Raw genomic sequence first — 12,473 nt, forward strand, 5'->3', positions numbered from 1 at the left:
GCGTCCTGAAGAGAGCACAGTGAGAAACTGCGTAGGACCTTAACAAGGCGTGCAATTCACAAGGACCTTGAGGTGTCGGGGAACACTGCCGGCATCCGGTAGCCGCAGCCGGGCCTCGACTGGCGGCTATGAAGAGGAGTGGCAGCAGAGCTGAGGGCCGCGGGCCATCTTGAGCCACGCGGAGCAGTCCGCCCCTCAGCTGCCGCGAATGTGGAGCGTGGGAGGGGCGCACGTACCGCTTGGCGGCGGGCAAGGGCGCGTGAAAGCGATGGCGCAACCACAGACGCAACCGCGCCGGCGCAAGTGGACCGACTGCTCCTCTTACGACTGTCCGCGAGCGAAAAGGAAAAAGTGAGCGACCCCTGTCGCGGGGATAGCGGCTGACCGGACGCTTCTCATGCGTATAAATACTGTGCGCTTCTCCAGGGGACGGCACAGTCCGCTTCCAGACCGACAACAGCTCTCAATATGAAGGTAACGCACCGTCAAGCGACTGCGTGGCCCATTGCATGTCTTATAGATGGATATGGCTGCTCTCTGAGTGCCTACGATATATCTGCGGTCTCACAGGGATGCAAAACGCCTTGAATGACGAACATATAGTTTCTTCTTTCCTTCCTCCTCTTTCTTCAAGTGGTTACACTGGATTCCGTCCAGCGTTTCTCACTAATTTCGCCGAATAGTTTCAATAATATTTGGTGACAATTTGTGCTAGGTCCATTTTTTCATGTATCTTTTTAGCTAATACACTGAAAATTCTCAGCAATCTCCTCTACTTGTTTTACGTATTACTTCCTTATATACTTTCTCGCTCTAATTCTACTTCCAGTGCGAACTCAGCGTTTCCTGCACGTCTCATCACATGCCTCTTTTTCCAGGAAAGGTGTTCCATAGACATATTTCCTGGTCTGTTTGCAGTCTATACATCTCACTTGTCATGCACGTAATTGATAACACCCTTCTCTACTACCATTTTCCAAACATTTTGTTTTAGAATGTCCTTTCTTCTACTTTGAGTTGTCAACTATGAATTCTTTCAAACCTGTTCAATTTGTCCAATACCTCACCTGTTCTCTTTCCTAAAAATGGTTCAAATGGCTCTGAGCACTATGGGACTTAACATCTTAGGTCATCAGTCCCCTAGAACTTAGAACTACTTAAACCTAACTAACGTAAGGACATCACACACATCCATGCCCGAGGCAGGATTCGAACCTGCGACCGTAGCAGTCCCGCGGTTGCGGACTGCAGCGCCTAGAACCGCTCGGCCACTCCGGCCGACATTTTCTTTCCTTTTCCCTCTCCAAGTGTCAATTTCTTGCCGAGAATTTTTTGAATTCTTTTTCCTTTTTAATTTTGTCCCCATTTGTAGTCCTGTTACCAATTTAATTTTTATTTATGCCACCTTACTGTAGATCTCCCCGCGCTAACAGGCTTGTATTATCTTTCTCCAATTTTTCAAAAAGTGCAATTATTTTTCTTGGCCACCTAACAATCTGCCTTTGGACAAACAAAGTAAAAATGTCAAAATAGTCGTTTATCCATATAGCAATTAAAACCTTTTGTAAGTGATACTAGTTTTCATAACACGGCTTAAATATCTATTCTGGGTCCTATGAAGAACAAAATGAAACAGTTTTGCCGCTGATGTGACAATCAGTCTGTTTGGTAGCGAGATAGATTTTCATGAAAAAGCTTCCATTGCGTCTTTTTATTGTATCTTGTTTGTCTTTAGGAGGGAGCTCTGTTGTAGACGGTCATTGTATGTTATTCTTTTCGGCAACGACATATCTGCACGGAATTAGAAATCACGTCATATCTTTGCTCGATTGAGCTTACAGCAGTATCGTAATTGTCATCTCCAAGGGGAGAGGGGTCATACCAGCTGCTCTGTTAACTGTGGGAACTTCAGCAATTGCGGCACGGAATGAATCATCGTACTGTCATGATGATTATGTAATAGATCTTCTGTTTATGAATTTTTGTTGCTTTTATTGTACCTCTTGCGCTTTCATCTCTTTCAAGAGGTACAGTACTTAAGAGCGTAGACTTCTGTGGCCCTTGTCATCGGCATGAAGTAAATACCCAACACTGATGGAAGCCACTTGTAACATTGGCCGAAAGGTTCTTTACTATAACAATATGGCGACAAGTTAGCACACCAACACACACTAGAAACTTTTACTGAATACACAATCGCGAATTAGGATGGAACTTTCCTAGCGAAAATATGTTTCTTGTGTGTCACTGATTCAACAACTTGAAAACTACGTTGTGGCCGAGCATTGTTTAACCGTGGGTTAGTGCAAGCAGTATGTGGACAGTATCTTCACGGAAGTGATAAAGACTAAATTATGGGATAATCACATTTAGCGAGACAATAGCTTTCCTTTAAGAAAAATAGTAATCCTGTTTTACGATGTATTCTTTCGAGACGCTTGTGACGCGGTCGGTATCGTATTTGATAGCAGTTGTCTTGACTGCGACACGTTGCTCCTTCCAACATTTACCTCACATTGCGCTGCGTGTGCAGTTTGCTGAGGGGTGAGTGGCTTCTGGTGTACACGTCACGTTCGTTCTGTGGCCTATGTAGGGGTAATGACTCCAGCTTCTCAGGAGTCCAGGTTAGCGTCCGAAGATGGCGGCCAGTTGGAAAGCCGAAATTTGATCGTAGTGCCCGCTGGAAACCCAGCAGCTGTATCATAGATAGTCATGTCACGTCTCAATAGCGTCATCTACAGGTCATCTGTAAAAATTTACCGTTGTGGTTCTGGGAAGACACACTACACTAACAGACGCTCAGTTAGCTTTGCCATACTCTGGGGCTAGAGGGAGTTTCCGCCAGAGATAACAGTCGCTGATTGTTGGTTGGTATGTTCATGTGTGCACAACTGGCCATTAAAATCGCAACCACATGAAGGTGGCATAAGTCAAATTCGCATGAAGTGTACTACTTGCATGGTTATACAATTGGTTAACATTTCAACATAACCACACAAAATCAACAGTAGTAAAACAGATTAAGCAGTCCGTTTATCATTTATGTTGTTTGTTAGAAAAATGACAAATGTATTCCAGCATCTGTCAGAATTCGACTGCATAATCATTGGGAACTATTGAGACTATAAGGTTTATCATCTACGATATCTCTGCTGGTACAGCTGTTATCCGAATACAGACTCAATAGGCTCAACTCCACGCAGGGTCTCAACAGCCCCGTATGACTAGATCCCAAGAGGACAGACATTATTTGCTCAACTGTGCAGCACTGTAGAGCCAAGTGAGGATGAGGGCTTTTAGGACAAGTTTCGATAGGCAGGGTGCGACGACGTCTGGCGCAGAGACACTGTCAGAAAATGGCTTCCCTGGAAGCAGTAGTGGGGGCAGGTGCACCAACAGTAGCATTCCCACTGACAACGCACTGGACACAGGTGTGTCAGATCGTCATCGGCTTCGACGAGTCCATGTTCTGGGTACAGTACCACGATGGACGTACACGTTTGTGGAGGCTCCGAGGAGAACAAATGTTGGCCGATTGCGTTCATCATCATATGGATCCAGTACCTGGGGTGATGGCAAGGGACTTTGAGTACACAAGATGATCGCCTCTAGTCTGCATAGTTAGTTATTTGGACAACAGGCATTGCATACCCCACGAGTTAAGGCCTATGGTTACCCCTGTCTTCGGTGCCATCATAACGTATTTCAACAATATAATGCGAGAAGCCATGTTACCTACCCTGTCCTACCTGACACGATACAAAGGGTGTTTTACTGTCGTCTTGGCCACCACTTTCCACTGAAAATGTCTGCCGATAGTTTTCCGAGGGACTAGCATGTAACCACTTGCCTGCCATTGTGACTGATGAACTTTGGCACAGAGTTAAAGCAGTATGGGATGACGCATCCATTTTATTTTACCCAGCCTTAGTTCGACTCAGTACACAGCCAGGTTAGAGCAGCCAGCCGCATAGGTACGTCACATACGTTGAGCAAATTGTGGACTCGATGTGTATACACACAAATGCTGTACTTACACTTCTTTTTCATCAGTCTTGTGACCAGTTTACTGAGGCGCGTGAAGAATTGTCTCCTGTGTCAATTTCTTCATCTCAGAGTAGCTCTTGCGCCGTGCGCCCCCAATTATTTGTTGGATGTATTTCAGTCTCTTTCTTACTCTATTGATTTTGCCCACTACATCACCTAATTTCGATATTTTTCTATAGCCCCACACCTCAAATCTTCGATTCCTTCTGTTCCGTTTTTCATACAGTCCATGTTTCACTACCATACTTTGTTGTGCTCCAAATGTACATTCTCAGAAACGTTTTCCTAAAATTAAGGCCTAACATTCATACAAGTAGATTTCACTTGGCCAGGAATGCTCTTTTCACCATTGTTGTCCACCTTTTATGCCCTCCTTACTCCGCCGCTCATGGGCTATTTTGCTGGCTAGGTTTCAGCACTCCTCTGCTTCATTTTCTTCGTTACCTCAAATCCTGATGATATGTTTCTGCTACTTCTTATTACTTTCGTCTTTCCTCGATTTACCCTCAATGCAGGTTCTGCACTCATTAGACTATTCACTCCATTCAACAGATCCCGTAATCCTTCATTTTGAGCCGGCCGCGGTGGCCGAGCGGCTCTAGGCGCTTCCGTCCCAAACCACGCGACTGCTACGGTCGTAGGTTCCAATCCTACCTCGGGCGTGGATGTGTGTGATGTCCTTAGTTAGTTAGGTCTAAGTAGTTCTAAGTTCTAGGGGACTGATGACCTCAGATGTTAAGTCGCATAGTGCTCAGAGCCATTTGAACCATTTTGAGTCCTTCACTTTCAATCAGGATAGCAATGTTATCAGCGATCTTATCATTGATATCCTTTTACCACGAATTTTAATCCCAGTCTTGAACCTTTCTTATATTCCCGTCATTGCTGCTTCAATGTATAGATTGGTTAGTGGGGACGAAAAACTGCGTCTCTTTTGTACACACGTTTTAATACTAGCACTTCGCTCTTGGAATTCCCATCTTATTACAGAAATGTTTTCGTAGTTGCGAATCTGAAAAGCTGTTAACTGTATAATGGAATCACGACGATCACAATTTGTGCCAGACAGGGATTCGAACTCGGATATCCCTCTTCTCGAGAACAGTTACCTTACCATTAGGTTATCCAAGCACGCTTCACGGCCGGAACCAAACTTCCATCTGTCGCTAACCATGTGTCTACAACACGCACTCGTACATCCATTATGTACATTCCTGTACAGGGGAGAAATTTTAATTCAAAGTCGAATTTTAATTCCAAGATGCTTGCCCCTAGTCAGTGGATGAATACGATGTTGCAGTGTCTATTCCAATCTTATTGTTCCCTCGTGGTTCATGTACATGTTGTATATCTCCTGTCTTTGCCTGTAGCTTGCTACTGTTCTTCTCAGAATTTCGAACATCCTGCACCATTTTACGTTCACGGTTTCGAGGTCGACGGATCTATGAATGTGTCTCGATTTTTCTTCAGTCTTGCTTGAATTATCAAGTGCACATCATGACCGCCTCTGCGGTGCCTTTAGCTTTCATAAAGCAAAGATGATCGTCATCTAACACATCCTGAGTTTTCTTTACCATTCCTCTGCATATTATTCTTGTCAGAAACTTGGAAGCATCAGTTGTCAAGCTGATCGTTCGCATAGTTCTCCATCTTACCTGCCCTTGTTATCTTCGGAATTACGTGGACCGATATTTTTCCGACAGTCTAATGGTATTTTGCCACTAGCTTTTTATGTTTTTTGTGTGGGATATATTATCCCACAATTATATTAAAAATCCCTTCCACCGATTCTGACCAAGGTTTTCAGCAGGTTTCTTCCGGTTGTGAGGGAAATGCTGAGACTAGAACCTCCTCCCAAACAGTCCCAACTGGGACTCCTTTTACTCCACTGCCAGTTCATCTAATATTTGAGTGAAAAATCCCTGACTCAGCAATGGGTCATCATTGTAATGTGGGAGAGAGACACGGTGTGGCGATCCGCAGGTGTGCGCGTTGCTGCTGGCCGCCGTGGCGTGCGCCGTCTCCGAGCCGCCGGTGGACCGGTCCTACCTGCCGCCCAGCAGCCAGTACGGCGCGCCGGCTCCCGGCATGCAGTTCGGCGCTCGGTCGCCCAGCGCGCAGTACGGAGCCCCGGCCGTGGGCACCGCGTCCTTCGGCCGCTCCAGCGGGGGCTCCGCCGCGCGCGTCTCCTCCAGCTTCGGGTCGGCGTCCTCCAGGAGGTTCGGCGGCGCTGGCAGGAGGTTCGGATCCGCTGCGGCCGGAGGCCTGTCGACCCAGTACGGCGCTCCGTCCGCTGGCGCCGGCTTCGGCGGACTCGGCCTCTCGAGCCAGTCGTACTCCAGCGGCGCCCTCTCCACGCAGTACGGAGCTCCCTCGGTGGACTCTGGCTTTGGGCGATCCGCTGGCCCTTCTCCAGTATACGGTGTGCCTGGCTACGGTCGTGCTGGTGCCCAGGAGGACGCCCTCGCTGTAAGTACTTTCCACCCCTCCCAGTGCTTGTTAGCGCCTGATACAATCCAGTAAGTAATATCTGACTTCCAGAATGAGATTTTCACTCTGCAGCGGAGTGTGCGCTGATATGAAACTTACTGGCAGATTAAAACTGTGTGCGGGACCGAGACTCGAACTCGCAGACTCGAACAGCGCACACTCCGCTGCAGAGTGAAAATCTCATTCTGGAATCATCCCCCAGGCTGTGGCTAAGCCATGTCTCCGCAATATCCTTTCTTTCAGGAGTGCTAGTTCTGCTAGGTTCGCAGGAGAGCTTCTGTAAAGTTTGGAAGGTAGGAGGCGAGGTAATGGCAGAAGTAAAGCTGTGAGGACGGGGCGTGAGTCGTGTTTGAGTAGCTCAGTTGGTGGAGCACTTGCCCGCGTAAGGCAAAGGTCCCGAGTTCGAGTCTCGGTCCGGCACACAGTTTTAATCTGCCAAGAAGTTTAATATCTGACTTGTTTTAGTAGATGTAGTTTGCTATATCTTTCCATTAACCGCCTCGGTAGACGAGATCAGCACTGCCAAATCAAACGGAAATTTTTCTACACATCTCTCGATATAACATTGGGAAATCAGGAATCAAATCCAGCAAAGGTATCAAAACAAAGGTATCAAAATACCTCCCAAAACTCAAACCTACTGGCGGAGTAAAACTGCAGCCAGACTCGATCTCGAACCTAAGCAAAAGTTTTAATAGGTCGGGAAGATTCAGATCAGCGCTCACTTAACTGCAGAGTGAAATTTCATTATGGAAAATTTCTAGAACAATTTTACCTATTTCAAAAGGATGAGTGTTTTCAGGGAATTTTCTCTGCCTCCTTCGTCTCATTTATCTTTAACGTTTCCGATCTTTGGGTGACAACTACTACCCCCCCCCCCCCCCCTACCACCATCCTCCATCATTCAGAAAGTATTTCAAGCCATAAAGTTTACACTGAAGATGGCAATCACTGGCAAGGAAGGATAAACCTTTTGCTTTATTCATACGTTGTCAAGACAATCTTTATTTACTGCACTCCCATGTTCTGCATCAAAAGACAAAGTTTCGTTTGTTTTGGTTTATCTGTGATAACAAAACTACTGAAGGACAAACTTGGTGAAAAGATATCCAAACAAACCAAGAGCTTGGGGCACTGAAGGGGACCAATGGCTCATCTGTGGTACGCTGAGGAGGGAGGGAAGAGGGAGGAAGGAGAAAGGAAACTCCATCGCCCCCCCCCCACCCCAAAAAAAAAGAAAAAAAAAACGGGCAGTCGCTGCCATTGTAGTAGGAAGTAATAAGTGTTGAATACTGGTCGTGAAAGAAGAGGCGTAAGGTTATTGATCACCAGACTATGCTACAGTGCAATACACCCTGTATTGTACTTCAAAGATCTCATGGATTGACGTTTTGTGATCCGTGCCTTGGGTGGGGGCGTAAGGCTGGCGGCACCATTGGTGCTACTTGAGAGTAGACATCTACAGCACATGATTCACTCCTCCCCTCTTCATCCGGAACAATACAAAGAACACTACACTGTACATCCACTCATCAATTTTCCACTCTGCGCGAATGCACACTTGACACCATGTAAGAAGTCATACGAAGGAAACGGCGAACCAACTCTTCTACAATGTGACCAAGTTCAGCTATGTGGGAATTCAGCTTCGTCATCCACACTCATGTCCTGTCTCCTCGACTCGCTGCTTTCGTTTCACTGATCTGCATTTTATCTTCTCATTTTTCAAAGTTTCGACTGGTCGGTACGTTGCCTATATTTCTGTCAATCTTGTGAGTTCTTCACCCTACACACTTGTTACTCATCGCAGCATCAATAGCCTTTACTACATTCGACAACTTTCATTCTCAGAAGAATATTTACTTTATTGTTTTACCCTCTAGTAAAATAACATTTAGAGGAACAGTTAGGATATATCCGAACATGCCTTTCCCACAGTCACATTTTTAAACTTTGGTCCTTACCTGTTTAATCTAACACCTTCTCATATCGAATTCTTATGGCGGCATAGCCTTGAGTTTTTTGAACTCCTTTCTCACTTTTTCCTTTGCTTGATGTAACTTTCAAACATAACTGCGTGTTTCTTGATATAACTTCACATTATGTGCGTTGCTGAATTTGAGCTACTGTGCACAACATTAGAAATGAACAATAGCAACTTAATCCAGGTATAGGTTTTCGACGACGAGCAGGCAAGGCAGTTTCACGTGTAATGGTTCCCTATAATTTCCTTATTGAAATTAACAATATCCACTTACATCTACTTCTACATGGATACTCTGCAAATCACACTTAAGTGCCTGGCAAAGGGTCCATCGTACCACATTCATAATAACTCTGTATTATTCCACTCTCGAACACAGGGCGGGAAAACGAACACCTATATCTGTCCACGCGAGCTCTGAATTCCGTTATTTTATTACGATGATCGTTTCTCCCTACGTTGGTCGGTCACAACAAAATTTTTTCGCATTAGGAGGAGAAAGTTGATGATTGAAATTTCTAGGGAATATCCTGCCTTAAGGAGAAACGCCTTTGTTTTAAGCATTCATGCACTATGAAGAACTGCTCATCGTCTTTTCTCTCCTGTTATCCACGCTTGTGTAGCAAGTTGTTACTGCCACTATTCATTCTACCCCACAAACCCGGGTTGGGCATCAAAGCATCTCGAAACTTGCACCTACCGCGGAAGACGCAAGTTTTTAGTGGACCATAAAAGTTGTTTTTGGCAGTTATACCAGGGCTGCGTTTTTTTTTCGTTGTGTTAATCTTCGAGTCCTAAATGTTGTCGATAGTTTCTCTTGCAAAATAAGTGATAGTAAGCCTAACACTGAATAAGTTGGTCTAGGAAAAGAAAATTTATGAGAGAAGATGTGCAAATCTCCAAACATTCGTAAATTCTGGTTTTCAGAAATGATTTAATCTCCTGGTACACTTGTTATAATAAGCGCTACTCTTCGTGCTAAGAGAGGAATGCTCAAACAAATTATTTCTGGAAATGGTTTACGCCATAAAACAACTTTCTGAGTTTCTGCCTTGATTTCTTACATTTATAAGAATGAAGTTGGGGTTCTCCCACAAAAGCAAGTAGTCTAATACTCGCAGCGTTACTATTTAATGCTCTGTGGATCGCCAACATATGCGTGTGACGAAGACAGAACTCTATACGAATGGTTTCATATTGGTGAGAAGGTTAGTAATAGAGAGAGAGAAAGGAAATCCACATGTCTTTGTTTAAACTGACATTTTACGGCAGGTGATCCGAAGTTAAAACCCATTCACGTACTTGTTACTGAACCATGTTGAAAACGAGATAGATCAAAGAGCAATGGCTTGCTATTTTCCTCCTGGGACCGCTGTATCATATGCAAACTTTGTTTTGTAGTTATGGATATGAGCGTATTACGAGGCACATTCAAGTTATAACACCTCCAATTTTTTTGCCTCAAGACTGGCAACAGAAATATGTGTTTCGTTTTAAAATACGCGGGGACTCGTTGTGAATGCGTTACAGAGGTGGCAGCACTCTATAGCGGACAGAACTCTAGTGGCAATGGCGAGAGTGAGGACTGTTTTTGATACTTAAAATAGTGTTCCGTTTCAGGATTCGAAAACGGAATCTATGCCTCATCTTTTGTCACAATCGATGAAACGTAAATCCCTTTCATGCCATCATCATGTCTGAACATTGCCACGTTCATAGCCTTGTGGTGGTCTGTAAGTTTTCGTGATACCCACCTGGAGGACACTTCTCTAATTTTCAAGTCTACATGTAGGACTGTGAACACAGATCCCACGAAAATGCCCACCTTTGGAGATGATGTGATCCACACTAATTCGGCTGTCCTCCAAAACAACTTTCTCCACTCGCATGATCACGTCGTTGGGCCGGCTGGTGCAAGGTCTAGATTCTCTTGGCTTGTTGGTACATGGCGTTCTGCCTTCTTTTAAGTGTCGCACCCATGACGAACATTAGGCACATACAACACACATTTACCACATGTCTCACTCAACTGGCAATGAATTTTGATTTGTGACATACCATGCAAATGAACTACGTGAATGATATACAGGCTGTTCACGTAATGAAAGCGTCACCATTTTACGTGTCAAAAGCAGTCTTCACTCTCAACCCTGTCACTACAGTTACGTGTGCTGTCTGTGCTGCCCTAACTCTCTTGCACTCATGACAAGCGCACGAGTATTTAAAAAAAAAAAAAAAAATACACGCTTTTCTATCTGTTTTCAGTCTCGAGAAAAAAACGGAGGTGTTACAACTTGATTGCACTTCGTGCTATTGTTGGACTTGTGATATTTTGGGTGAAAAACAAGGAAATAGAAGGTGGAACATGATGATAACAAATCGGTTGTCTCAAAATGCCTGAGGTGTATGCCAATTTCATGCCAAGACTGTTGGGATCTCTTTTGGTCTTATAGCGGATCATATAATTGGAATTAAAACGAAGATGGATAGAGTGTCTGCCATGTAAGCAGGAGATCCTGGGTTCGAGTCTCAGTCGGGGCACACATTTTCAACATGTCCCCAATGAAGTACATCAACGCCTGTTTTCAGCCAGAGTGTCCATTTAATTATCATTTAAAACGAAGGTATTACTGAGATACAGTACTAAGGAAGCTTTGCACTTGTACTCCAGCCCCCTCCAGTTCAGGCTAAGTCTCTCATCCGGCTTATGTCTAACAGTGGTGCTATCTTGAGTTTCAAGTCACCAGCGCTGTTTACGTCGTCATGAAGCTATCGTTCGTTTGGTGAGATATTAATGCGGAGTGGCATGTTTTTCCAGGAGCCGGCCAACTACGAGTTCAGCTACTCGGTGGAGGACGCCAACACGCTGAGCGACTTTGGACAAGAGGAGTCCAGGCAGGGGGAGAGCGCCCAGGGCCAGTACCGCGTGCTGCTGCCTGACGGCCGCAAACAGATCGTCACCTACCAGGCCGACGAGGGCGGCTACAGGCCCACCATAGAGTACGAGGACACTGGACTCACCGCCTACTCCGCCGGCGGATACGGCTACGGCAGGGGGCGCGCTGGGGCTGGAGCTGGAGCTGCTGCCGGAGACGGAAACGGTGGATACCACTACTGACCAACTACTGGACTGTTAAGCTGCAACTTAACGATGCTGCAAATAAATATAAAGTGTACAAATACTACTTACTGTAGACCAAATAACAGGCATGCTCACAATTATTTATGACGAACGAATGTTGTTAAGTGGGCAAGTGTTAGCACGAGTCTGGTGTGTGTGTTAGTATAAGGCAACACTTTTTACTGTATTTTTTTAATTTTGCGTATCAAATGGAATAAAGAAAAGTGCAATTTACATGCTTTATTATCAATTAATTGGTGATATTTGAGGTTATCCCGAAACGTTGATACAGGGTGTTTCAAAAATGACCGGTATATTTGAAACGGCAATAAAAACTAAACGAGCAGCGTTAGAAATACACCGTTTGTTGCAATATGCTTGGGACAACAGTACATTTTCAGGCGGACAAACTTTCGAAATTACAGTAGTTACAATTTTCAACAACAGATGGCGCTGCAAGTGATGTGAAAGATATAGAAGACAACGCAGTCTGTGGGTGCGCCATTCTGTACGTCGTCTTTCTGCTGTAAGCGTGTGCTGTTCACAACGTGCAAGTGTGCTGTAGACAACATGGTTTATTCCTTAGAACAGAGGATTTTTATGGTGTTGGAATTCCACCGTCTAGAACACAGTGTTGTTGCAACAAGACGAAGTTTTCAACGGAGGTTTAATGTAACCAAAGGACCGAAAAGCGATACAATAAAGGATCTGTTTGAAAAATTTCAACGGACTGGGAACGTGACGGATGAACGTGCTGGAAAGGTAGGGCGACCACGTACGGCAACCACAGAGGGCAACGCGCAGCTAGTGCAGCAGGTGATCCAACAGCGG

General features: G+C 45.0%; 1 protein-coding gene across 1 annotated transcript; it reads left to right on the forward strand.

Moving 5' to 3' along the window:
- The first annotated feature begins 345 nt into the window (after nt 1-345).
- LOC126485173 (pro-resilin-like) lies at nt 346-11,864 on the forward strand. The gene is made up of 3 exons (XM_050108854.1): nt 346-474; nt 6,031-6,516; nt 11,340-11,864. Exons 1-3 carry the CDS (start codon nt 469-471, stop codon nt 11,637-11,639), a joined length of 792 nt encoding a protein of 263 aa, XP_049964811.1. The 5' UTR covers nt 346-468; the 3' UTR covers nt 11,640-11,864.
- Nucleotides 11,865-12,473: the final 609 nt, after the last annotated feature.

Source organism: Schistocerca serialis, chromosome 6, assembly GCF_023864345.2.
Source record: "Schistocerca serialis cubense isolate TAMUIC-IGC-003099 chromosome 6, iqSchSeri2.2, whole genome shotgun sequence".
In the NCBI taxonomy this organism is placed as follows: Eukaryota; Metazoa; Arthropoda; class Insecta; order Orthoptera; family Acrididae; genus Schistocerca; species Schistocerca serialis.